General features: G+C 41.4%; 3 protein-coding genes across 4 annotated transcripts; 1 reads left to right on the plus strand and 2 right to left on the minus strand.

Moving 5' to 3' along the window:
• Positions 1 to 510: 510 nt before the first annotated feature.
• On the minus strand, positions 511 to 6,391 carry slc20a1a (solute carrier family 20 member 1a). Its single transcript, XM_023394118.2, has 11 exons — positions 6,299 to 6,391; positions 4,653 to 5,290; positions 4,374 to 4,514; positions 4,189 to 4,274; positions 3,729 to 3,825; positions 2,464 to 2,583; positions 2,162 to 2,374; positions 1,567 to 2,038; positions 1,297 to 1,482; positions 1,124 to 1,208; positions 511 to 991 (listed from the first exon to the last, which is right to left on the minus strand). Exons 2-11 carry the CDS (start codon positions 4,999 to 5,001, stop codon positions 836 to 838), a joined length of 1,905 nt encoding a protein of 634 aa, XP_023249886.1. The 5' UTR covers positions 5,002 to 5,290; positions 6,299 to 6,391; the 3' UTR covers positions 511 to 835.
• A 4,634-nt stretch (positions 6,392 to 11,025) lies between these two features.
• vgll4l (vestigial like 4 like) lies at positions 11,026 to 15,142 on the minus strand. The gene is made up of 5 exons (XM_023394120.2): positions 14,955 to 15,142; positions 13,054 to 13,177; positions 12,672 to 12,921; positions 11,977 to 12,058; positions 11,026 to 11,831 (listed from the first exon to the last, which is right to left on the minus strand). The coding sequence occupies exons 1-5, from the start codon at positions 15,019 to 15,021 to the stop codon at positions 11,533 to 11,535; spliced, it is 822 nt and encodes a 273-aa protein (XP_023249888.1). The 5' UTR covers positions 15,022 to 15,142; the 3' UTR covers positions 11,026 to 11,532.
• Positions 15,143 to 18,260: 3,118 nt separating this feature from the next.
• Positions 18,261 to 26,784, plus strand: syn1 (synapsin I). Of its 2 annotated transcripts, none has more exons than XM_023393879.2 (14): positions 18,261 to 18,451; positions 18,714 to 19,204; positions 20,145 to 20,202; positions 21,352 to 21,443; positions 21,600 to 21,756; positions 21,866 to 21,955; positions 22,513 to 22,575; positions 22,671 to 22,813; positions 22,957 to 23,031; positions 23,122 to 23,224; positions 23,312 to 23,461; positions 24,034 to 24,103; positions 24,234 to 24,768; positions 25,651 to 26,784. In XM_023393879.2, the coding sequence occupies exons 2-14, from the start codon at positions 18,855 to 18,857 to the stop codon at positions 25,784 to 25,786; spliced, it is 2,022 nt and encodes a 673-aa protein (XP_023249647.1). In that variant the 5' UTR covers positions 18,261 to 18,451; positions 18,714 to 18,854; the 3' UTR covers positions 25,787 to 26,784. The 2 variants fall into 2 exon arrangements, with proteins under 2 accessions (XP_023249647.1, XP_023249648.1); XM_023393880.2 differs by having other exon boundaries at positions 25,689 to 26,784.
• The last annotated feature ends 11 nt before the right edge of the window (positions 26,785 to 26,795 follow it).

The following is a 26,795-nucleotide window of genomic DNA, read 5'->3' on the forward strand; positions in this document are numbered from 1 at the left end:
ACCATAGCATCTATAGCCTGGATTATTTACAATGGTTGTTATTATAGGCTATACAAAAGCAAAAAGACAATAAAGTAATTTGAATACAACCCAAATTAATTTGTTGTAAGCAGCAAGTTTATATGATGATTTGGAAAATAAATTACATTTGATTTACAATTCACATTTTATGTTTATTATAAAATATATCAAGCCTATACAACTTCTTGCACAAGTTGCAAAGTATAGTATTGTACAGTACAGGCATAACTGAAACAGTGGAGAACAACATTAAACTTTTATTTTCCCCCCAATACTGTATGAAAACAGTGGGTGAGGAGGGTATTAACCATGTGTTTGTTATTTCATTTATTAATGAATCTGTTATTAAATATTTCAAAACAAAACAACCTCATGATGGTGTTGTTTTTGTTTTGTTTGTTTTTACTAAGCTATTCGTCCCTCGTGCAGACCCACTAAATAAGATTCAGTGGGAAATGTTTCATAATGAGTAAAATACATTGAAATCCCTTAAAATCAAGCAGGTCCTTGTTTTATTGTATCCAAATACACAAACATTAAGATATAACTGTTATTTGTTCTTTTTCAGTCACAACTGAATAATATGATTTTTAATACATATAGGTTTTGTACAAATATACATAGGGATATACAGTATGACAGATGTCAGTGTTAGTGAGATGACGTCACTGGTCTGACTTTGAAATGACACTGAATGATATAATATACATCATTAATGGAGAACAAATGGAACATGTTCACTTGCACAGCTTTATCCGTCATTCTAACAACCTCTGTTGGTGGCAGTCTGTTGCTTGAAATAACAGCGAGAAGCTCACAGAATAACATAGGTGAAGAGCGCCATGATGGCAGCACTGATCAGCCCAGAGATAGGAACTGTGACGAACCAGGCGATGAAGATGTTCCTGAACAGATGCCAGTCAACTGATTTCCTGGAGCGCAGCCATCCCACGGCCACCACAGAGCCCACCTGTGTTCCCATGATATGAGTTAATCAGGAGATGTGATCACAGCGACAGTGGTTTCAAGAACAGATAGCACTTTCACAACATACGTATCCTCATCTACTGGGTTGAAGGTTCACACTCTTGAGTTTGATTACCTTGCAGTGGGTTGTACTGACAGGAAGGCCAATATTCGATGCCACGACAACTGTGATTGCTGAAGCCAGTTCGATGCTGAAACCACTAAATTGGAAGAACACATGTTAGTGTGCTTTGATTATCAGGTATATCAGATTGTTTTGCTGTTATAGGATGTAAATATGTGGCATACCTGGAGGGTGTAATTGGGGTAAGGTCTTTGCCCAGGGTCTGGATCACCCTCCGGCCCCACACCCAGAGGCCGGTGCAGATGCCAACGCCGCCATACAGAAGCAACCAGATGGGTGTGGGTGAGTTGGACACCACGGAGCCACTCTCATACAGAAGCCAGAGAGCAACCAGTGGGCCAATGGCATTGCTAATGATGAAAATAACTTATGTAAATCCTCTTGAATGAACATCAAACACATAAATTCCTCAGACAAAAGACCCCCTTTCCTACCTGACGTCGTTCCCTCCGTGAGCAAAGGAGCCAAAGCACGCCGTGAGTATCTGCAGGAACTGGAAAAGCGAGGAAACAGCTGGTTGGTCGACCTCCAGCTCATCCTCCTCCACGGCGAGGTCCCTGACAGCTTCCTGAGTCACACTCCCATCCTGGACTGTGCTCCCGCTGGTCACTGCTGAGCTGTAGCTGCTGTAACTGTCCACTCTTGATCTTCTCTGTAGCCCACCATCCAGGTCCTTGTATTTAGGATCTCCTTGGATACCATATATGGCCATTGTGTAAGAGGTGTAGCTGTTGTTCCTCCTGATGGGACGCTCCTCTGTGTCACCGTCACCAATACAGTCACCGACTTTGGCCATGTGCAGCTTGTGTAGCAGGTCTTTGTAAAGGCCAGAGTCCTTGTGGATCGTGTGGGACCGTCCACTGTGCGGGTCAGTGATCACCATGGGGCCAACAGTGCCATTCAGACCTAAAACACATTTTTGATTGTGATTAAATGGCTGAGAATTACTTGTGATTATATCTCCATTTTGAGATTTACAAAGTCAGGTAACACATTAATTAGGGGATTAATTACACACTGATTTCTCACCATTGCTGATATCCAGGTCTTTGGTTTCCATATCATTGTTGTCCAAATCAGCCTCCTCTGAACCTCCAAGCTTGAAAGCCACCTTCTCACTGTCTGCTGGAGGGGTCTGGGGTCGAGGGTCACATGGTATTGAGGGCTGCTCTGCTTCTTCAGGTTTGCTGGAGTTCTTCTCCATTAAGGGAGTTTCACACGGGGCAGCAGCAGCTGTTTCTCCTTTTGAGATCAAGTGTCACATATAAGCTTGTGCAATATGCATAAAGCTGGTTTTCTATTCAAAGTCCAGAGGTATGAGATTTACTCACGTTTGATTTTCTTCTTGAGGCGTGGGCAGACAAGGAACCAAACGACCACAGCTGTGATGAAGGCACAGCCCAGTGAGATGCACAGTGTGCCCCACCATGGCACTCTGTCAAAACCCAGCACTGTGCACGCAAGACAGGGACATGAGAAAGAATTGTGTCTTAAATGAGGAGAAACAGACACTGAACTGCTCCTTTCATTTATTCATAGCTCCCTCTGTCTGGTCCTTTGAAACCAGTGAGCAACAAATGTTACTACTTATACATACACTTTAGCCAAGTTTATAAGTATAGTAATATCTAATACTTATCATTTCAGGATTCCAAGAAAATTGCCTCTTCCTGTCTCATGAGTTATGGTCATGTGATTTATTGGAAATTATATAAAACGTCTCTCAATATGTTTTTACAGACAACAGTATCAGCGAGAGTACACCCTCATCCAATCAGATAGCGAGAAAGAGACCGGTCTTGCAGCACAATGATAAAATACTCACAGTACACTCTAAGGGCACGTCTAGTATTTCACTTTTCTTTTATGGGCTTCACAGAATAGCTAAAGCGTTGTTGCTGCTAGAATAAGACGGCTTAATGCAGGTTATTATGACAATATCAAATTTCCCCCTTACAACTTACCTGATAGCTCGTGTGGACAACGGCAGGTTTTTACCACAAATAAAAAACCAAGATAGTATTAAAGCAGTGGCTTTCATCAACAACTACGCCATAATGGCCACAGACATTAATAACTGCATACACATCTGAAGTGTGTAGGCAGAAAAAAGAAAAAGAAAAAGGTTTTGTGTATCCAGGCCGGTTGACTTCTCGATAAATTCAATCCTGCAAATGAAACAAAAAGGAATGGAAGTTTTCCATTTAATAGTTGTATCTTTTTCAGATTCTTATTCAGCTAGTTTTATTTTATTCCCGTTGTGTTTGCCTGCTTTAATCCTGTTTTTAATTAGTGTCTTGCCTATTAAGTTTTGGTATAAATCACCAAACAGAAATACCAGAGACTTTAAGAAAAATTTGTTTTGGTTGATGAAATAATGCCCCAAGTGTCTGAGAATAATCACGCTTAAACATTTATGCAATGGTCTCCTAATTTTTTGCCACCTACTTTTGTCCTGTCATCAACTCTCCTCTGTGTCTTCAGTGACACATTTATTCAGACCTCATCTTGCTCCAGGGATTTCAGCAGCTGCTGTGCAGTGCATTAAGCAAGTGTAAAAAAAACCATGGGTGTAGTGTGAGGATGTGATACTCACATGGTGCTCCTGTAAACATGATGGAGAAGAGGTTGATGCCCATAGTGATAGCATAGAAGATAGGAAGAGCTCTGAGGCCGTTGGGTACAGGGTCAACCTGTGGAAATGAGTGAAACTCTGTATGAGTTCCACTGGTGGAATCTAACTTAGCACATTTACTCAAAAACTGTGCTTAAAGGGAAAATTCAACATTTTGGGAAATATTTGGGAGTTAAATGAGAAGATTGACATCACTCTCAGGCCTGTTCGGGAAGCTACAGTCAGCTAATGTAGCTTAGCTCAAAGACAAGACTGTTCACGCTTTTACACTTCAGTTTTTGTACAGATTAAACAAATAAGACATAACCTTTTGTACTTGTAATGGGGTTTTACACTTTGGCACTGGACCTGAATACTTCCTCTACCAATGCTGACTTCAAACTATACGTCTTAACCATGTTCACTGAAGGGAAGATCCTACCTTGTTCAGAATGAATTTGCGAACGAAGTAGAAGAGGATTCCTGACATGATGCCTGATAGCACAGGTGACAGGAACCAGGACGACACTTTGGATAGCAAAAGACTGATCAGCTTTTAGCTACACTTGATTTCCGGCTTTAACAGATATTTGTTTTCAAAAGTGCAGAAAAACAACGTATATTCACCAATGCGCAGTAACTCTAGCCATTTGACCCCTTGGTGACCTCTGGCTACCATGGAGAAGCCAATTGTAGCTCCAACAATACAGTGGGTTCCAGAAATGGGGAGCTTCAGGAATGACGCAGCCAGCTGCCACACAGCAGAGCCTGAAGTACAAAAACATGAGTGAGGCCTGAGCTCACAATCTGAATATACACTGGTCAAATATCTCAATTATTATCTTTGAATCGTTGTTCAAGCAAAATAAAAAGGAATTTCTATGCAACATACGAATGAGCGCTTACCAAACATCGCACTTATTGATCCTGCCATCAGGACATGTTCAGAGCCGTTGTACATCTGGACGTCAATGATGCCCTGTCGGATGGTCTCGCTCACTTTGGCCCCCAGCAGCACTGAGCCCACCGTCTCAAAGATAGTGGCCAGGATACAGGCCTGCCGCAGGGTGACCACCCCAGAGCCCACTGCCGTACCAAAGGAGTTGGCCACGTCGTTTGCCCCCACAGAGAAAGCCAGGATGAAGGCAATGATGAAGCCAATCACCAACAGCCACAGGTAGCCTGACATGTCAGACTGGGAGGCCACAGCCACGGTAGTGGCAGAAGCCAGGGTTGCTAGTGTAGTTGTATCCATCACTACTTGCAGTTTAATTAAATTAAAATGATTAGAGTTATACCAAACCAAGTTATTGTGGTTTGACAGTGACTTATGAGGTAATAAGTATATATAAATAAATTTCAACCACAAAAAGGATAAAAAAAAAAAAAAACCCTTAGTCCAGCTCTGAAGGTGCTAATGGGAAGCAATTTAAATTTATTGCTAGCTAGGTATGCAGGGTTTTTGTGCAGGTTTCATCATAAAATGACAGGTCATAGAGATGGCAGAGACATCCATCATGACGGTGAGCTTCTGATGATACACACTGCAAAAACACATAAGTTCATGAGTTAGTGGTTAATATTCCTTTTATACTGCTCCTCAAGAGTAAGTTGAGTTCCATATGTTAGGAGCCCAAAAGTAGCTGGCAAGACCAAACAGCATGCGTCACTCTGTTCTGCAGGAATGATTTAGTGCGCTATGGCAGACAGAAGTGGTTATGATAAAGTGTTTTATATCAGTTATAAGTCATTACTGGTGTGAGCTACATTCAAGTTTGGCTTAAATTTACCAGAGCACAACATTAGTGTAGCTTTATCTGTCTGAGCAGGAGGCAGCTGAGTTAATCATCACATGAGTTGGAATTCAGTGTCTGAAGTCACTAATGCAGCTTAAAGTGAAGTAGGTTCCACTTTGTTTAAGCTATTCATGAAATAATTTTCACAACAGGAAGAAGATTTTATGAGCATTAGTAAATACAGTCATAGTTTAGGGGTTGTTCATTTAAATATGTTGTTATAATGTCTATTGATTCCATGTGGACTCATACTGGACACAGGCTGTAGTACAATCGTGACTTTCTAGTAACATGTGTATTTAATCTCCTGGGTTGTTTTAATGGGGTTTTCTAATATTTTAGACCATTAATAGCCAGTAGGCCTACTTAAATTGAAATCCATTTATGAAATGAAATCTGTCACCGTAGTCCTTTTTCTGTACGACTTCTCCAATATATCCAAGTTACACTTAGACTAAACCTGCCACAGGTGCACAGAGAGCGTTACATAATAACAGTCATCCGCTAAAACTCCACTTGCATAGTGAAAATCACAAATAAATCCACTCCATACTTCAAAAAGGGACTTTAGCGCCGGAGAGAATAATCGGCCTATTCACCGTCAATGTGAACTGCTTCAACATCAGTATAGAAATTAGCGGTATGTTAATCTCCTTAGCTGCTCTTGCATAATTCAAATGAAATGACAACACAGCCACAAAAAACAACAACAAAAAAAAAAAACGAACGAAATAGAAAATAGAGAAAATGACTTACATGTGAACCCAAAGTGAACGTGTCCAGTGCAGCGTGTGTCCTGCTCTGTGAGAGGATGTTGTCAGCCGCTGTCCGAGCACAGACCAGCGGAGTCCAGCAGCCTGAATAATGTTTGCAGGTTCCTGTTGGAGGTTGGTTTATATATTGAGCTGGTTGGAGTTGACACGCCTTTCCAGTCTGGTCATGGGACCAGTGCTGTCTGAAGCTAATGTTTAGCTGCTCTGTTGACAGGGGGCTGGGGCTGGGGCTGGGGGTGGGGGGGGGATAATTACAGTTGTCTTTGATTATGTTGCTTTACCGTATATGAACCCAAAATCCCCAAATTATGTTTTTCCCCAACCACCATGGAGAAACACAGATATCTGTTGTTTTTGCCTAAATATATCCTCTTCTGGTTCCTAAAGAAAAAGAAAAATAAGAAATATTTCAGGCCTCAGTGTGTTTATGTTAACTAGGGTTTATTATTTTTATATTATCAGTGTCATATCCCTGGATGCTATGAATAGTTTGACTATAGTACAAATAAGAAAGACAATTTGCAGCTTAGACTGATGACCAAACTCTATGCATGAGGAGCCATGTGTGGGTTAAAAAGGACCTGGGAATGAACTTGTAATTTAAGTATCGACATGGACTTAGCTCTGGTGCCATCTACTGGACAAACTTAACATTTTAACCACACTAATGTTAAACGAACAAGACATGTTTCAACTTTGCTTTCAAGTGTGTATTGTGCAATATGAGCTGTGTCCACTAGCAAGAGTTTTTAGTCTTGTTTAAAGGGTATTACGTTTTTTTTTTAATGTCTCTTTCTGTTGAATTTCGACCACGGAGAAATGTCTTCTGCCACAATATTCTCACACTGAGCTAAAGTTTAGGCTGTGGGGAATCAACTATAGTGTGTGTAGCTCGTTAAGCAAGTGTAGCTGAGCAGAGCGTGAAGTATCAGTCACAAACCGTGTTACTAATCAACCTTGTTAATCACCATGAATAGCCACTTTCCCCGAGAAGCTTCGCTGGATTGTCAGGCCGCCTTCACTGTCAGCAGAATTGAGCATTGTCTGAAATGCTACACTGCCTCCAAACCTGCTGATAAGTTCCTCTTCATTACTCATTTATTTAGAGCCTGTTGCTTGATGTAGTTTGGATCGGTTACATCTGACGAGTCAACCCTTGCTCACAAATGCCACCCATGAGGAATCTTTTGACCTCTCCGAAGCATGTGACAGGTCGAAATGGAAGTGACTCACGACACCACTGAAAAGAAATGTGAAGGTGGTGGAAACAGTCAGGACACCTTTAACCTTCACTGTATCTGAGCTGTTTAGACGTGTAAGAAGGAAAAGGACAAAAAATCAGCCTTGTACTCTGTGTGGATATGTGCCAAGCCCACACATACACATACCTGTAACCACACTATTATGATACAACACAAGTTAACATCATATCAGGTGAGTCACATACATCTATAGCTTATTAAGGAAGCGCTATATCCTCACCCATACACACACACCCATGCAGACAAAGCATATTTCTTTAATCAGCCAGAGTATCCTGGGTAAATGACCACTTGGATCATGCTACACTTTCAACAAGTAATAGCACAGTTTTCATACATTGATGCAGGTTCACTATTTGGCAAGATCAAGTTAATGCTTGCTACTCGTTAATCTTTCTAATGACACTTTATAATAACGCTCCCTTTTGCGGCTGCTGATAGCATGTCAAGGTAAACAATATGAAACAGTAAGAATCTTGTCATTTGATACAATAATTTGATATAATAATAATAATACCTATGTCATAATTTATATATGTCATAATTTGATCTGCCAAATGAACATTTCTGACCATACTGACGGTGGTTAATTGCTAGTAACTTAACAACTTAACTTAATATGTGGTTAAGCAGCAGGTACAAATGCTGGATGATGGAGAAAACAAAGAAAGCTCAGTAACTATTGAGATATGAAGCTTAACAGTACAGATAAATGTGGGCTCACTATTTGGCAAGCAACAGGTTGCTGTTGCCCTTTTTATCTAATGTGATACAAAAGCTTATAAATGATTTATAATTGATAAACTAGTTGTAAACCATTCATAAATCCTTTATAAGGGCAGTCTTATAGTAAAATGGTACCTGTTTTTTTTCAGCTGTAGTAGAGATATTACTCCTTATACCCACATCATATAAGAGGAGGTTTGTCAGACTTCCAGTTCCCGAGTATTAACTGTTATGCTTTTCTTTGAGGATCAGATATATCGATATCCAGTAGTAATATTCTAAATACAGAACAGAGATACAGAGAGAGAGTCCAAAGACCAGAGATGAACTAGTGAAGCACAGGAACAAACAGAAGAGAAACCACATTGTTACATTAAAGACTACGGTTGCCATACCTTACATCCCTAAATAAAGTTAGTATAATGTGTCATTGGATGTATAATTTAAACCTGCCAAATCCTTATAAGCTTATTCTTGTGATATGCGCTGTGAGCTGTGTTTGTAAAGGTTTATTCAAATTGTCGAGGTTACATGAGACGCAGCTGCATGGAGATGCATGTCCTCACACGGAGAAAAACTTGGAAAAAGCATATAGCTGTTTTATTAGTTTCATATCATATTCTCTTGGTACTGTGGGTTAGATCAAGCTGCCAGTTCAGGAGCGTGAACACCCAGCCTCAAGCAATTATCCTCGATAACTATCATTTATATACAACGAGGTTGAACAAGAACTTTGAAAATGAATCATATGCAGCAGATACACAGTCGTCCCATGCAATCATATTCTCATGAGATTAGAGCTGTAATTTTGACTATGTACATAAATGCTGCCTGATTTGTTGACAGTGCTCTAACTTTTGACAGACCAGACAAAGTGCAAGAACTTTCCCAGAAGGCTTAGCCGATCTTCTGTATTGTGATGCATATTTAATTACTACTGCCACGGTACAATAGAGTTAGCCTAAATGTTGTTTTCTGTCGTGTGTGAGGTATTCAGGATTGTAATTATCCGTCACTGTCGTCTCAAGCAACAATGTGCATTTTGTTTTTCTGCAGCATGAGAAGTTTTCCTCTTCACATTCTCATGGCCGTGTTGTGTATATTGCAGCTGCCGTTTACAACTGCATGGACAACAAAGCACAACAGCTGGACATATTTCATTTATCGTAAACAGTGAACTTCCATAATGCTGTGGTTGGTGTGTCAAATACAGAGTGTATCTATAAACACTAACACTAACTTTACTTAGTGCAAAATAATTACTAATATAACCTCACAGAATTATATCATATGTGATTTTCTCTAGCAATGTCAGACACATAAACGTGACACTTTGATGAAAAGCATAATCCATGTTTAAATTCTTACTGAAAAGCTTTGTCAAAATAATGTGTGAAGTGGATTAAAGGCTTATGAATGAAGTGTGATATGCAGGAGCAATAACCTTTCATGGAGACGCCTCCTAGTGGTAAGATGAGCAGAGTCTTTTCTCTCCCTTTCTCTCTCTCTCTCTCTCTCTCTCTCTTATTTCCGAGGGTCTCTCTGTCAAACCAGATCTCCCATACTACAAGTTTACCCACACAACTCTGCTTGCAGTTGTTTGTGCTTTTCAACCTGCAACATGAGACCATTTGTCATTGACAATGTCAGACCTTTAAGGTTTGTCTAAGAGCCTGTAGATGGCGTCACTGCCCCAGTTCAGGTTACACTGGCTAATGAATATACTGCATGTGGAAATACCGGTTTAAACACTTAATGAGGGGAAAGTAATGATCAGCAGTGTGATGATTTTTTGGCTCTGGTATGTATGAATTTGGTACAAGACATGTTTGATGTGAACTTTGTGTTATTGTGCAGTGGATTTTACGAAGTTTTGTGCAGAACTCAAACCATCTAATGACATTATTTTGTTCATTTTTAATGGTTAACCTCAACTATTTTTAATGTAAAATAACACTCAGTTCACATTCTCCCTTCATCTTCTCCTTTCTTTCTTCTTTATCCTCACCCCTGATGTCCCAAGATCTTCAACTTGTCAGAACATTCAGGTTATTTCCCCACTTCTTCAAACCTTGACCAACTCTCTAATTTCAAGGACAAAAGTTTTGGAAACTTTTTTAATGTTGCATATCATTTTTTTTTTTTTGTTAGACAAGATAGGACATGCAAATAGGTAACCGAAGCACACGGCGGGTTCTCATGCTCAGGCGTATATTAGCCCAACCCTTACTTCCCCGCTTCCCTCCCTCCTATCCCTTGCCAAACAGGATCTGTAGGATCTTACAGAGTCATTTTCTCAGGAGACAGGAATGTCAGAACACAAGGCCTGGTGCCTGCTGGAACATGCACCCTCACATTCCCTCAAACTTACAGGAAAAAGTCCCAAATGTATTGCTCATATAGTGCATTTCATTTCCACTCAGTGTGTGGTAACAGTTCTGTGTAAAATGCTGTGTGTGCGCCAGACGTGTTGCAGACACATACTGACTCACTACTGAAATCAGGTTGTCTGGTGCACCACCCTGTCCAGTTTTTACAAGGTGTACGTGAGGCTGCGACCTTGAAGTTTAAAGGGAGTTTTATTCATTTTGTGACATCCTCAGTTTCATTTTCTGAATAAATGAACAAAAATAAGAGTTTTCACTTGTTATCCAATGTTTTTTTTTGACAGACTTCTCAGATGACACTTTAATATGCTTTTACAAATGACACAAACAAAAAATTATTAAAGGATCTTTGAGATTTTTTATTTTTTTGAAAGTCTTTTCAAAAGTTGTTTTGTGTACAGCTCATAAGCATAATGTTACACAGCAGATAGGCTAGTCATTTAGACTATAAGGACCCCAGGTGTATCAGAATATAAATATAATACAGTGAAATTGTGGCACTCAGGCTGCATTGAAAGAATGACACAAAATCAAAGAAATGTAAAGGATTACTTGGCTGATTTTTCAATCATCCCACATCACCATCTACAGTATCTCAGGAATGCAGAGGCTATCGACAAGCAGAGGACAAAAATGTAACAAAACAAGGATTCATGCTACATTTGTCTGCATCAATGTGTCTTGAGTTCGGACACGCAGAGGTCCAAAGTGACAGCTCTCCTGCATCTGTTAGCTTGCCCTCTCAACACTAGCACTGGCATTTGCATCGCTCAGCAAGCAGAGCTGCACGCAGTGAAATGTCAAACGTCCGGTTTCCTCTCGTATCAGAGGTCATTTCCGCTTTAATTGACGGACCAGCGGCTGCAAGTCGGCGATGAGCTGGTGGACTCTTTGTGGGACTGATTTGGGCTGTGGCTGTGGGTGGGAGAGTGAGTGACGCTTGGACTGCTGGGAGGTGTGGAGGAACAGGAGGAAGACTTGGATTTAATCTGCAGCCACTTGTCTCCCAAAGCCTTGGCAAAGTGGTCATCGACGGACACGCTGATGGAGAGCTGCTGGGAGTGAGCTTTCTGGTAGTTCACCCCAAGGCTCCTCTGGAAGTGCTCTTCAACCACATGGTCGTAGTTGCATTTGGAAACCACTGGGAAAGAAAGGACGATTGAAAGGCGTCAAACACACACCTCAGTGAGTCAGTAAAAGTGAGCGGATATCCAAATTATGATGCATATGTGAAATTTTAGGGAGTGACCGTCTGGCGGATGAGCTCACTCAAGAATATGACTGACCTGATGAGTGGCTTCTGTGGACCTCAGATCTGCAGGTGGGGTTTCTTACTGAGGACACACAAGTGATCACTGAGGGGCGCATCTAAAAAGCAAAACAAAAAAAAAGAGATGGGTTATTAATTAGATCAGAGGAAAAACACAATACAACACAGAAAACACTTTCCCTGCTTTTTCTTTCCTCTTCATCCCACAAAATTTGTGTTATTATTTTAATATTACCCTAAACCTGCCTGTGCACCTAATCCCACTACAGGTTAAACAGTGTCCTGTTTGGTTTAGTTTGAAAAATAAATGATTTCAAAACCGATTAAACTGGTTGGGTTTGCCCATAAGAGTCAGATCACTCCCAGTGTGTGTGGCATAAACAGGTCAAAGAGAGAGCAGTCTGTTTGGTCTTGTTGATGGAATTCCTCCCTCCATTGCTCACATTTTCTTCCTCAATCCGGCTGGATTGCATAGCTCGGACAAGCTTAGGCCTGCATGCACTCCGCTTGGAAGTGGAATGACTGTGGAGATGCATTCACAGACTACAGATGGGAGATGTACCACTGCTGTGGGTAGCCTGGAGCTACACTGACACTACAAAGAGACATACAGTACTTCCACTATTCAGAAGTTAATGCAACCCAAACACCCCCAAGCTTTGAGAAAATCACACTGAACATGATGAGGACACAAGCAGCATGGTGAACTACCTGGATTTGAGTGGTAGCGTTGTCTTTGGACTTCTCCTCTGTGTTTTCAGGGTCCTTTCTTGCTTTCTTGATGAGGGCAAGTGGTTCATCCATGACTGGTGTGTAGTACACATGGGTGGGCAGAGGGCTGGTGGGGCTGGGTGTTGGACTCCAGGTGGATGTGGGGCTCTGCGGGCTGTTGAACACAGCTGGTGCTGGTGTTGTTCTCTGGGCCTCTTTACCACTGCTCCTGCTCAGCGCTCGCTCTCGCCTGAAACAGTTGTTCATAAGAAAATGTCACATCTCTCTGACAGAATTTGTATTTCATTGATCACATTTTTTTTTTAGTAGGCTATTGGAATATTATTATTATTAGAAGTGCGAGGAAAGCAGTTTCACCAACCTCTCCTCCAGTGTCAGACCTCTGTCATGGCTGCGCTTGCGTTTGACTGGATACACTGTTGGGGCTCTGACCCGGTCATTTGCGATGTGTCTGTATCTGTCTTCACTTCTGAGGTGGGGCTGACCTGATGAACAGAATTAAAGTGCAGGATTATATTAAGATGCTGTCAAAAAATGCAATCATACATTTTGGGCATGGCTTATTCACTAGAATAAATAAATCCAGTAAAAGAATTAAGCCTTTACTGGCACTGATGATTTTACTCCTACCTCCACTTTTACCATTGATAATTGTGTGTGACACTCAAGTGATGAGTAACTGCTTGTTTTGATCCATGACATCAACCTGCATGACTACTATTCGTGGGAAAACTTTTTTTTTATTTTATTGTCACCGTTAATTGTAAACTCCGTTAAGCTGTAGAACTTGATCTACCTGATCAGTGAGGGGTTAGCAAAGTACGCAGCTGATTCAGTGCTAACGGTAAATGTTGTTTTTCTGCATAATGTTGGCGTTCAGCCCTGTCACACACTCTCAAGGGCACAATCAACACGTTTTGTTATCATGGGGTGCCAGAATGGTTACTGAGGACCCTGATATGGGCGGCACCCATTTGTGAAAGGGCCATCCAGCTGCACACACACAGACACACACAGACATTGGATTTTTCCAATTACACAAGTTGAAACACATCAAAGTGAAGCTGGTGATGTCACCGATGTGCTGAATAAGAGGAGTGCACGACTTGTGAGCTTGAACTCACAAAATGATTTGGAGATCACAGTGTTGTTAGTTTTCATACATGCAGGTTTATGTCTCTCACTAACATTTTCAATCAAAGCAACAGGAGTATAACTCAGCCAAACCAGTTGGCGCTCCTGTCTCACATCAACACGTTCACATGTTCAAAACAGTCATGCATACAGTCAAAACACAGAGCATTGTTTGAAAACGTGACGGCAGCATAATTACACCCGGCCCATTGTTTGACAGTATGCTCAGTTAACACTTGAAAGTCCTCACTGATGGGGAGCCCTTTCAACTATATTCAAATCAGTGCTCGAAAAATCACCCACTCACAACGTCTTCCACTTTACTGAACTGAAACAATGGGTGATTAACTGCTTTGAAGTGTAAACCCCCGCCCCCCCCCAAAAAAAGAAAAAAGATTTGTTCACAGTGTCTTCACGTTCAAACTGCTCGCTCCAATACACATTTCCATTTGGCTAAACACTCCAACACCTGTGAGCTACTCCTTCACGCACTGAGTGCCACTGAGAGGGAGAGAGGGGGGCGGGGTGAGGAGGGGGGCAGGTATAACCACACCTATGCTGATTTTCTAATGCCTCGGGCATAGATATTTCTTCCTTATTAGCAGAGGGAATATGTCGCCTGACCTTCTGCTGTGCTGAAGATTTTTATTGAAGATCCAAGAGAAGCGCAGCACAGCTGTGAGTGACAACACCATGTATAGAGTCTCAATTCAATCTCAGAATGAATAGACAGCCTTTTATTCTAAGTAGATTTCCTGTATGACATATGCTTATCTTTTCTTTATGACAAAAAGCTGAACACATTTTAAAAAGTATATTTTAAAAGTTGCACATCCTTGTCAGTATCTATCTGTCTTTCAATCTGACTGTCATCACATCTGACTGTTTCCATTCCAAACTGTATTTACATGAACATCATGCGCAGAACTAAGGTAAATGCCACTTTAACAAACATAGATATTAATAAAGGTTGTGACATCATATAACATCTGAACATGTCAATATATGACACTGAAATATTTAAGGATGAGCACAGGAGAGACTTAATTCCACTGATCAAAGTAAAGCAAGTGTTCACAGTCATCAAGCAACATGCGGCAATAAAAGAGAAGTGATAATAAAGCTTACCTTCTAAAATGTAGACCTTAAAGCCGCTGCTCATCCGAGTAATGTAGTGGAAATTAGCCACAGCCATGGCTCCTTGTCTTTGTCTGAGTGGAGCCAAACACGGAGGAACACCTTGACTGCTGGAGCTTACAGGACACAATGCGCCTCAGTTATAGATTGTATTGGAAAGGTAATGAGATGCTGGGTCTGGGCTCAGCCAGGTTAAGTATCAGGTGAGTGCAGATAGGTGCAGTGGCTTCCCTGTGACTCACTTCCTGCATTCAGATTGGCTGCCGCCGGAGCCAATGGAAAGCCATCATTCACTCAGTGTTGTTATTGTCCTGCAGGCGGAGTGTGTGCTCACAGATAGGCCTGTCTCAGAGGTAGAAAGTGAAGTTTCAAAAATGCGATCCACAGAATTCACACTTTTGCGTCATTCAACATTTTCTTCAGTAGGTGGATATCATGAGGAAAAACAGCTCTTTTGGTCATAAATCAGTTTTACACACAACCCATTAGATTCCTCCCTGACCCAGGAGGAGAGTGAAGTGTGCCTTTTTGTTTCCCTCCATGGAGTCAGCACCTGTCCCACTCCCCTCCTTCCCTCCCTCCTTCCCTCCCTCCTAATCTGCAATCTCACCAAACTGCATTTTTTCGAGCGCTTAGCCCACCGGAGCTCCAGTCATTCCACTGACCTGTCCATACACGCACGCAGCTGCACTGTGAGCCTGCCTTGCCAGTAATCCAAAGGCTTTTGTTGATGGCCAGACAAAGACTCCTAAGTCCTGAAAACGCTGCTGCCATGAGAACAATCCCGCCCGAGCACACTGAGGAGTGTGGCCACACGTAGAAAGTCTTTGGAGGCCGTTCACTCAGATACTTAGTGACATTGGTTGTGTTGAAAATATTATTTAGAGTGTAATTAATTTGTTTTGAGACATGTTTTTCACATTAGCACATTGAGAATTAATAAAAAGGGATCACCTACGCTGCCCTAATGTGATCTGATATATTAGCCTGTTTCAGTCCATCTAATACTGCTGGTGATTATACTGAAGAAGCCTGGTTCAGAAAGAGCGTCACATATAAAGGTCTTGCTGTGAATACATGCATGAATAGAATTATGTTGAGTTTTTAAGATCAACACTGCCTCCCTAAGCCGTATACTGCAATAGCATGTCATCAAATCCTACATCAAGACACTGTAAAGTGTATATGCAGGACAAAAAAGTGTTTTTTATTATACAGATATATTGAAAAGCATGTTTCCACACTGCCAGATTCCACGCAGTCTTAACATTTTAAAATGTGAAGAATCAGATGTTGAAATGTCAGGAATCTGTGAGTGTCATACCGAGTTTTTCTAGTTTAGTAGCATAAATTGCTTAATAATTGTCTGTCCTTCAAACAGCTAAGAATGCGATTCTCTCTTCTCATTTCATTTTTCTTCATGCTAGAAAAGTGAGGTGATTGTCATCGCAGAGCACAAATTTGCAGTTTGAATAGCCACAATATGATTGTGTGCTTTTGAATATTACTGTATTTTAATATATATATATATATATATATTAGTGTAGTACTGGTGTAATACTGGGGTATTCTGTTTCACTACACAGGAAATAGTACCAACCCCTATCTAAACCAAATGTAAACATAATCTCCAAGTTAATGTAATACTCCCATAAACTCCCAACTGTACCGCTGCAGTGGATCTTCACAACAAGTTAAACATGAAGCAAGCAGCTGCTCAAAATGAACATTCAGCTAATAATATCAGTAAGAAAGAAAAGTTTATATAATTCTATTTTTTTTATTAGATGGGGACTGAAACTACCATTAACACTGACAAAACATAACCTATATATTGATTAATATTGATAATCATGTAGTAAATAATGATAATAAATTATTATATAGCTAATGCAAATCAACAAAGAGGGAACTTAAAAACACCCATTGCTGAAATGACCTGGATTGGTCTGAACGTGGAAGGTGTAGAGTTAAATCAATTCATAGATACCGGTAAATAATTAAATATCCTGCATTATAAGTCAAATATCACCATCTGTCTTGTTATGTATCTAAATCACACTTATTTACTCATGCAGAAAAGGTCATTAAACATCTTATTTTAAGCTCAAATATCCTACACAAATGCTATTAGTGCTAACAAGCAGACATATTGGACCAAATATATTTTTAGCTACAGGCCTGTTTCATCATCAAATAACAGCAGCACTAAGATAGGCTATACATTTTCATTAGTTTCCATTATTTTGTCAGCATACAGTAGGCTATGTATCAGCGGGAGGAGACCTTGTACTTTAAATAGGCTAGTAGCTGTCTCTACCAGGCATTAATGATTTAGATACGCTCTGTTATGTGTATCTGTGTCCATTTTGAACACAGTTCAGTTACCATTGCACGGTGTTGTTTCCAGAGCGGGGCCTGGGACTCCCAGGGGGTCCGTAATGATGGTGTTGATCTCTGACTCTGGGTATCACCAACAGATGGCGCATCTCTGGTCAGGGCGCTGAGAATCAAAGGTAACACTCTGGCAGTGGCCTGAAGGCCGCTGTTTTATTGGACACAACAGGGCGCAATATCACATCAACACCCATAAGCACCCTGTGGAGTCAACAGCAGGCTCATGTCTGACAGAGAGCGACGCCCCTGTCACCCTGCTCTCATCAGCACCACCCTCAGATCGCAACACGGCGCTGCGTCAAGTCACACAAACACAGAGCGAACAAAACAGGAAGTTTATCTGCATGCCCTTTAATAGCCTAAAGGTACATCACAAACATGTTTGGTATTTTAACTGTATGTATTTAATAAAAAGCAAATCTAAATATATGTTGATTTCGTGTTGATTTCGTGACCACTGGCAAATTGCTTTACACAATGTGTATGAACATGAGCAACAATACCAATTGAAAAATATAGGATTTCAAAATCAAGTGTTTATGATAGTAATAATAATAATAATAATAATAAAAATAATAATAACAATAATAATAATAATAAACTGAACACTTTATTACCAAAAGAGAATTCCATTTCCTTAATTGGAATTCAATGATGTTAATATAAATGTGTTACCTAAATATCCGATGCAGCTTATCCTTTGACCCACCCTTTTGCTGCAAAACCTGTGTGCTAAGAATACAAATAAAATTCAGCAGAATCCTAATTAACATGCGTTTATTTTGAAAGCAACACCCGGAAGTCGTGGTCCGCACACTGCCTACCTTGACACTAATCCAGTCTTGCAGGCTCCGTCCTTTCCCTCAGGATGACTGGGAGTGACGCAGGGCGGACGGAAAAAAACGGGGCTTGAGGGAGAGGACAGGGAGAACAGGTGGTGATGCAGGAAGGACTGTAGCTTCTATTTCACAGGTTCAAGCCCGATGCACGGCCTGCCTGCCTGCACAGAGGACATGAGAGTCACATCTATATGCAGGCTTTCCTGTGACAGATATTAAGGAATTATCACCTCAGTTTGGACACACTCGCAGGTAGGTTTCATCATACCTTGTTTGTCATGTTACCACAGTGGGGGGGTTGATAGGTTGGTTGAAATATATTAGATATATATATGTCAGAATGAATGATTTGATTGAAGTCAGTCGTGTGGATTAATTTCAGCTTTCATCAGGGGGCTGTGTGATGGTTTCCTTAAGCCAGTTCCTTAAGCTGTACAGTCACGATCTCTTACTACTGTGATCAGATATTGAAAATCTGCTCCTAATTAATAACGCAAGACTTGTTTCTCCTCAGGTAACATTGGTCCCCGTTTCTGCACATGGGGAAGTAGCCTAGTCATTCCATTTTCTTACTGAACACCAAGTTCTAAGGCGCATTCAGTGGGAGGAGATATTTGGAGCCCTCACTCCGTCATTTTAACAACATTTCTCCACCATGAACTACCTACGCCGTCGACTCTCGGACAGCAATTTCATGTCCAACCTGCCTAATGGCTACATGACCGATCTCCAACGCCCCGACCCGCCGCAGCAAAGCCCCGCAGTGTCGCCGGGGCCGTCGGAGAGGCGCCAGTCCACCAGCCAGCAGCAGCAGCAGCCGCCGCCGCAGCAGCAGCAGCAGCAGCAGTCGGGAGGTGGAGGCTCTGGGTTCTTCTCGTCCATATCCAATGCTGTCAAACAGACCACCGCCGCTGCGGCTGCGACCTTATCCGAGGCAGCGGACCGGGCAGGAGTCTCCAGCAGTGCCAAGATCCTCCTGGTTATCGATGACCAGCAGACCGACTGGTAAGAACAGTGCGCATCGCCAGCGCAGGTGCTTCGTCTAGACAGATATGTGTGCCAGAGCGTGGGTTGCGGTGGCCTAACATCTAGAAGGTCATATGATTCACACAGTGCTGTGAGACGCATCAACATCTTCGGCTTCTCGCTCAGATCAGAAACACCTTGCAGATGCGTCTGTGTGCCATGGCAAAGGCGCAACACACTGACGACAGAGAAGCCATTTTCATTTGACGATTGGCTATTGCTTGTGGCGAATTCCTCCTGCATTCTGCCATTAAAATGCTTCCAATTGCACCAAAGCACTGGGTGTGGGCCAATGCCACCACGATGATGCAGGTATTTTCAAATCGAGGTAAAATTTGGCACAAGAAAAAACATATAGGCTACACCACGTTAGTCAAGCCTCTTCACCAGTGCACGATATGCATGCTTATTAGAGCCTTGTGCACAAGGCAAAGGGGGTAAAACACTACACTCCTGTGTCAAAATGACACCCTAGGTGATAATAAACTAAGCACATCTGTGCATCAACACACCAAAAACCCTTCCACCCCTCAGTATATAACAAATAAGGTTTTCTAACTCTGCCACAACAGGCTGTGGTGCATATTTATACTTCATAGGCAAGGACCAGTACTTATGTCCTCATGTCCAATTCATATGTGCTTATTCATCAGGTAGATTAAAATAATGTTACAGAGGCTGCTTAAGTCAGTTTCATGCATTGCCAACAGGTAATAGCAGCATTGTGTTCCATTGATGTCGGCTTATTTCATGTATTTGACATCATGTTTTCTATGTGCCAGGATTACACTCAGAATTGTGAAATGTTCTGCAAATGCTGCAGGAAATGCCATCTGTCAATCACAGGAGAAATGTGTAAAAGCAAATTCATGTTTTTTCTGGATGCGAACAACAACTGGATTCCTTGTTCTACATTCAGGGTGAAGGTCTTCAGAGGAAGAAAGATCCACGGTGAATTTGACATCAAGGTAGAACAGGTAGGTTTCACGTGTGTAACCTTTTCCTTTGTTCTGTGTCATTGCTCTTCTTTACTCCCTACCAAGAGGACAGGAAACTTATATATATATATATATATATATATATAAATCAATCATGAGGAATCCAGCCAAGCTTTTCTGAGCCTTGTGAGCAGACTGTGAAGTCGGAGGGATGTTACATCATTCTTTCATAAGACATTAGTATTTTGTATTTTGTTGTTGGATAAGACTGTCTCTGATCTATTTGTGCCAAGACCAGGTAACATGGTGCATATGGTTTACTCTTACCTGTAGATGAAAGCATTACCATTGGCATTATTACAGGATGAGTTGATAGTATTTATCGCTTGTCATTATTCTCTCTCTAAACAGCTATACATCTTCTGTGGAAATTTACCCCCGCTTGTATAATTCATCCTTTGTCTTCACTTTGATCCTATTTTGGTTTCATATCTTCATTTTCTTGAGGCAGCGTCTTGTTTGGTAACTCTTACTAATCTGTCGACGCGCAATTTAGGTGCACTGAATAAAACGAAAATCATGAACAGCTGAATCATGCAGCACAGTGCAAGCTGTTGCTTGTGTTCACAGAGAGCCCCTTAGAATGACAAATGTAATGTCCCAGTTCACTGATGAGTGAGTATTGATAGGGGAGGGGACTGCTGCATTCATTCTCACACTGAAGAGCTCTCTCCTGACGTGTGATTAACAGAAACATATTGTGTTTGACAGATGCCTCCACAGTCACTCTGAGGGATTCAAACCTTTAATTGTAATCTCTTATTAAAAGGTATATGAGCTGTTTGTGTAGCCTAAAAACTGAGCAATAATCGTTTTGGTAATTGTGTGAGTAGTAATGTGTAGAATATTTATTGATACAGTATATGTCTGGCTATTTATACTGCAGTGCACCCAGCACCCTAAGAATACAGCAAATCTTTTTCCCTGTTGACATTTTACTCTCTTTTTTTTCTTATACTTTATATTGCACTGGCGTTGTCATTATTTCCTCTGTGTCCTCTTAACAGGGAGAACTCACTTCAGATAAAGACTGCTCTCTTATGATTGTACCATGTTCAGCCTGGTTTATGCTGCCCCCTGCTTTGATTGTGATCACAGTGATTTTTTTGGCGTTTTTTTTCCTTTTAGGCAGAATTTTCTGAAATCAACCTGGTGGCAAATGCCACAGGCTCCTACAATGTGGACCTTGACGCGATCAGGAATGGACATAAGGTTAATAAGTAAGTACTCTGTAAAATATCCCAAGAGTTTGCATCATCTGCAGTTGCTGCACGTGAGATACAACTTGGATTTATGTTGAAATCTTTTTCATTAATAACCAAACAGTTTGTCTTGTACAGTGTGGTTAAATATTTTGCTGATGTCCTCTGTTGCAGAACTTTTAAGCCAGACTTTGTGCTGATCAGACAACATGCCTTCAGCATGGACAAGAATGGAGACCACCGCAACTTAGTGATTGGACTGCAGTATGCTGGACTGCCAAGTGTTAACTCTTTGCACTCTGTCTACAATTTCTGTGACAAACCATGGGTGGTAAGTAGCCTATTATTTAATCAATAAGGGAATTTGAAACCGTATCGCATATTGAGTTCAGCTGCGTAGACATATAAAGCTGCACCTTAAACATTTGTCTCCCTTTCAGTTTGCTCAGATGTCTAGACTCTACAAGCAACTGGGCCCGGAGGAGTTCCCACTGATTGAGCAGGTTTACTATCCAAACCACAAGGAGATGGTGAGTTCTGAGCCATCTGCTCTCATCCTCTATCTCCTCCCCCCTCACCACTTGCCCTGGTGGGTATGTCTTTATGGTAAACAACCCTTAAAGACACACACACACACATACAAATACACATACACACACATGCAGACAGGTAATCCTTCTGCAAGGGTCACATGTTAGGAGGGTAATTCACTTTCATGTCAATAGTCCATCTCATGTAGCAGCTGAGACCAATCTAATTTTCAGGGGAGTGTCTTGTTGTTTTTGTTCCCAGTAGAGGCCGAGTTTATGATAATTTTTGTGCCAAGTCGGTGTCAGTACAGTTAAACTGAGTCTGTTGCTGCAGAGCAGTCATCTCCACCCCTGCAGTCACAGCCTGACAGTACTGGGCTGGTTTTCAAGCCATCCATGTGAATCAGAACTTCTTGCAGAAGCAGAGAAGGAGTGCTACTGTCTGTGTCATTTCTGCTTGATTGAAATGGTTTGAAAATGGGTGTTTTTGTCATTAGGGTGCCATGTAGAAGTCCATTTATCTGAAATCTGAGTATGTGATGATGCTCTTGTTACAGATTACCTCCTCGCGGTTCCCTGTAGTGATAAAGATGGGCCATGCTCACTCAGGAATGGGAAAGGTAGTGCTGCAATGCTCAAATATTTACTCATTTCAACATGAATGCCACATTTTTGGGGACAAATATATGTAATTGTATTTATATCTCGACTCCAGGTGAAAGTGGACAATCAATATGATTTTCAAGATATTGCCAGTGTTGTGGCACTGACCAAGACTTACGCCACATCTGAGCCTTTCATTGATGCAAAATATGACGTCCGCATCCAGAAGATTGGTAACAATTACAAAGCTTACATGTGAGTGAAATAAGTGTTCTACACACATTTTATTACAGCGAATGAGATTACAAAAACCTCTACCAAACAGCCAACACACTGGCATGTTATGGCAGACGGAAATTGCAGAACATGTAACATACATTTTTTGCTTTAATGAACAGGAGAACGTCAATTTCTGGCAACTGGAAAACCAACACTGGCTCATCTATGCTTGAGCAGGTCGCCATGTCAGACAAGTAAGAGCACATAAATGCAGACGAGAAGAAATTGTAAATTATATAATGTCTGGCTGCACTATTAAAGCAGTGTTTGACACGCTTTTGCAGGTACAGAATGTGGGTGGACTCTTGTGCTGACATCTTTGGAGGGCTGGATATCTGTGCTGTGGAGGCTCTACATGGCAAAGATGGCAAGGACTACATAATAGAGGTACTAGAAGGCAGTATGAGGATATTGAGGGAACATTTTTCTATGATCGTAAGGAATATATATTAAATTCATCTTTTTTTTTTTTAGGTTGATGACTGTTCGATGCCACTGATTGGAGACCAGCAGGACGAGGATCGTGTACAGATTGCAGAACTGGTGATCTCTAAGATGAACCAGACTGTTCCACGCACTTCAAGCTCTTCCATAGTCCGTGCCGCATCAGGACAGCCACTACAGGTGCTCAAACCACAGATGCTCTATACTTGCTCCTGTAATCTTGCACCTTTTTTTTAATCTCCCCTCATATTTATTAGTAATATGTGTCGAGTTGGGTCTGGTTTTATTTAGAGTGCACAGTCACACACATGGTCTCCCAGAATATCTTCCTTTAAAAAAGGCTTTGAATCGCAAAGCAAGGCCCTTTCAGTCAGCTGTTTGTCAGATGAGTGTGGAATTTGTGTTCTGTGGTTGACTTTTGAACCGTCCACTGGTGGAACCATTGTGAAAGACAGCATTGTAAAGACAATGGTAATGTTACAAAAATTGGAAAGTAAATGTTATTGATTCAAAGGATGGAAACAAGTCCAAAGTAACAGCAATATTTTCAGCACTCTGACTCTGTGAAATCCTAGCATAATTTAGCACCCCTGCAATATTCTATGAGTTAGAAAATAATTATCTTTTAGGCTTTTTGGATGAGTTGTGGCAGAAGATATTAAGCCAAAAGATTTTTATTTTTCTATCATTTTTTCCTTTCTCGTAAGATAAATACTTACTTTCTGCCCTTTTTACTCCTGTGTGTTTTATAGAAAGCAATGTCTCCTCAGCCTGTCTCTCAGCCAAAAGTACCACAGGCTCAACAGCGCCCCTCACCTCAAGGCAAGAAATTGACTGTTTTACCATAACAAAAGACTAAGTTAAATATTTTTGTTTAGAAATATTTTTCTTTATTTTCAAGTTTAGACAAGGCTATTTGGAAAGTGTCTGAATCTGATTCTGCTTGCGTTAGGTGGTCCTCAGCAAAGTCCCCCATCTCAGCAACGCCCGCAGCCTCAAGGCCAACCTCCTGCACAGGCTCAACAGTCTGCTCCCAGCCCTGCTACAGCCGACCCCAGTGCCCAGGCTAAGGCTACCCAAGGACCTGCAGCCCAGCCAAGACCACCAGGTCAGGGAGCTCCTCCAGGCCAGAGACCTCTTTCTGGTCAGGGCTCTCCTCAGAGAGGTTCCCCTCAAGCTCAGAGGCAATCGTCTGTCTCCCAGCAGCAAAAAACATCTGCAGGAGGCCCTGGCCAGAAACCTCCAGGGGGCCAACCCCAGCAACAGAGGCCTACCCAGCCCCCTAGACAGCAGTCACAGGGGGGGCCACAGCAACAGAGGCCTCCTGGCCAGCAAGGTCGTCCTGGAGCGCCCACCACCCAGCAGCCCCGACCTGTTGCTCAGGGCCAGGGGGGCCCAGGAGGACGACCCCCACTGCAGCAAAAGCCTCAGCCCCCACAGAAGCCCAGTCAGGACAACACGGCTATGGGCGGCTCTCCACAACTAAAGTAAGTAGCTCTGTATGATAAATGACTTGGAATCAGTTTCCTCTCATTTTTCATAAAGTGAACCTCACAGCTGACCTGAACAGAAGGTCCTCTCTTACTTTTTGCCTGCATTGAGTTATGCATGACACATGGGAAATCAGTTCATTCTCTCTATTGACAAATGATCCACCTGAATGTGCATGATGTATTGATTCTTACATTTTTTCAGTCCTGCAGCAGCAATTTCTCTGGACTGACTGTGATACATTAGAACAACAACAAGCAGAAGCTGGCTTGTAGTTGTTCATAAACATGAGTCTAGCACATCTGCCACAATCCATGTTCTGGGACACAAGTGAAATTATGTACATATAAATATAATATATATATATATATATATATATATAGACAGTAAGTCATTTATTGGGGTGTATATAATCCAAAATAAGCAGAAGGATAATGCAAGACTGTAAAGATTTTTGTTGTACTTTATAAATCATCTGTATGATTGCTTCTATTTTAGCGGTCAATACGTTCCCCAGCTGATGGTTTTGGTTAAATGGATGGATAAATGACACATAATCCTGATCGGATTATATTAATGAGATTACATTTTATGCTCATAAAACAAGTTTCATCAATCAGTGATAAAAAACAAAACATGCACCACTTTGCATCCAGAAAAGTCATTCACTATTCATATCATATCAAAGCCAACTTGAAATGATAAGGTAATACTGAATGACCATAGACAAGGAATGCGCTTTTATCATCTTTTACCGAGCCTTTTCTCTCCTGTCTCTCGCTCTGTCATGCCGTGTCCAGTCTATTCATTCCATAGGTTTGCTGCATGACTTTAATAGCCTTTCCTTCTCCTCTATTGCCATTTTCCTCTCTTTATAGCAAGTCCCAGTCTCTTACCAATACCTTCAACATTCCAGAAACCCCAGCGCCACGAGCCAGCCTTAGCCAGGATGAGGTGAAGGCAGAAACCATACGCAATCTACGCAAATCTTTTGCCAGTCTCTTCTCAGACTGAGACGGCATAAGACCCTCCCACACCTCCTCCTACTGACAGAAAGCTGGACAGGCAAACTGAAGGACAGTTCCTTCTTCCCCCAACGAACAAGGACCAACAGGATGCCGTCTCCAATTCACGTACATTGACCCTGATGTGAAAATGTACACACCTGACACCCACTGCCTAAATAGTTAAAATCTTTTCAAATGAACACATAGTAGAATACACAGTAAATTTAGGCTCTAATGTCTGAAACATTCCTTGCCTCGCCTTGAGCTTAAGTAAGTCACCTATTCATCGTGTCACACAAACTGACACATGCCTGCTCACACACACACACACACACACACACACACACACACACACACAAACGCATACACACAAACACATACACACAAACACATACACACAAACGCACGCACGCACACACACACAAACACACACACACACACACACACACACACACACAAAAGCCTGTATATGCATGAGCATACACACGAAAATAAGAAACAAAACAACACAATACTGCTCCCACTTGTTTGTTGGTGCCGTAAAGTCAATGTGAGCTTTATGTTCAAATTTCGGTTGGCTTGCCAACCAACCAAATGAATTAAGGGACTGTATGGAAATTATTAGGGTGGGGGGGGTGCTGAATCTTATATTTCATGTTGTAAAAAAGCAAGGCCCTCTCCAGTGTCATTCAATAACTCAAAATAATATATTTATAGCAAATAGAATAAAATAGTGAAAAAATAGCCACTCTATTTTTGAATAAAGACCTGATAAATAAACTGTTTATAGCCACAAAATGGAACAAGCTACAACAATGTGCTGAAGGGCTTGTGCACTGCAATATTTTCCCCCACCCGACCAAATCTGCTGCATACGGTTAAATGCACTTCCATGGCACATATGATAACCATCTTTTTGATGTAACTATACAACTCCTTTTTGTATAAATAATCATACAAATATAAAATACGTAATAAAATAGTAATATGGAGTCATAAGACCATCCTCTGCTCTT

This window comes from Seriola lalandi, unplaced genomic scaffold, assembly GCF_002814215.2.
Source record: "Seriola lalandi dorsalis isolate HSWRI2012SDOR001 ecotype SW California unplaced genomic scaffold, Sedor1 jcf7180002054945, whole genome shotgun sequence".
Taxonomy (NCBI): domain Eukaryota; kingdom Metazoa; phylum Chordata; class Actinopteri; order Carangiformes; family Carangidae; genus Seriola; species Seriola lalandi.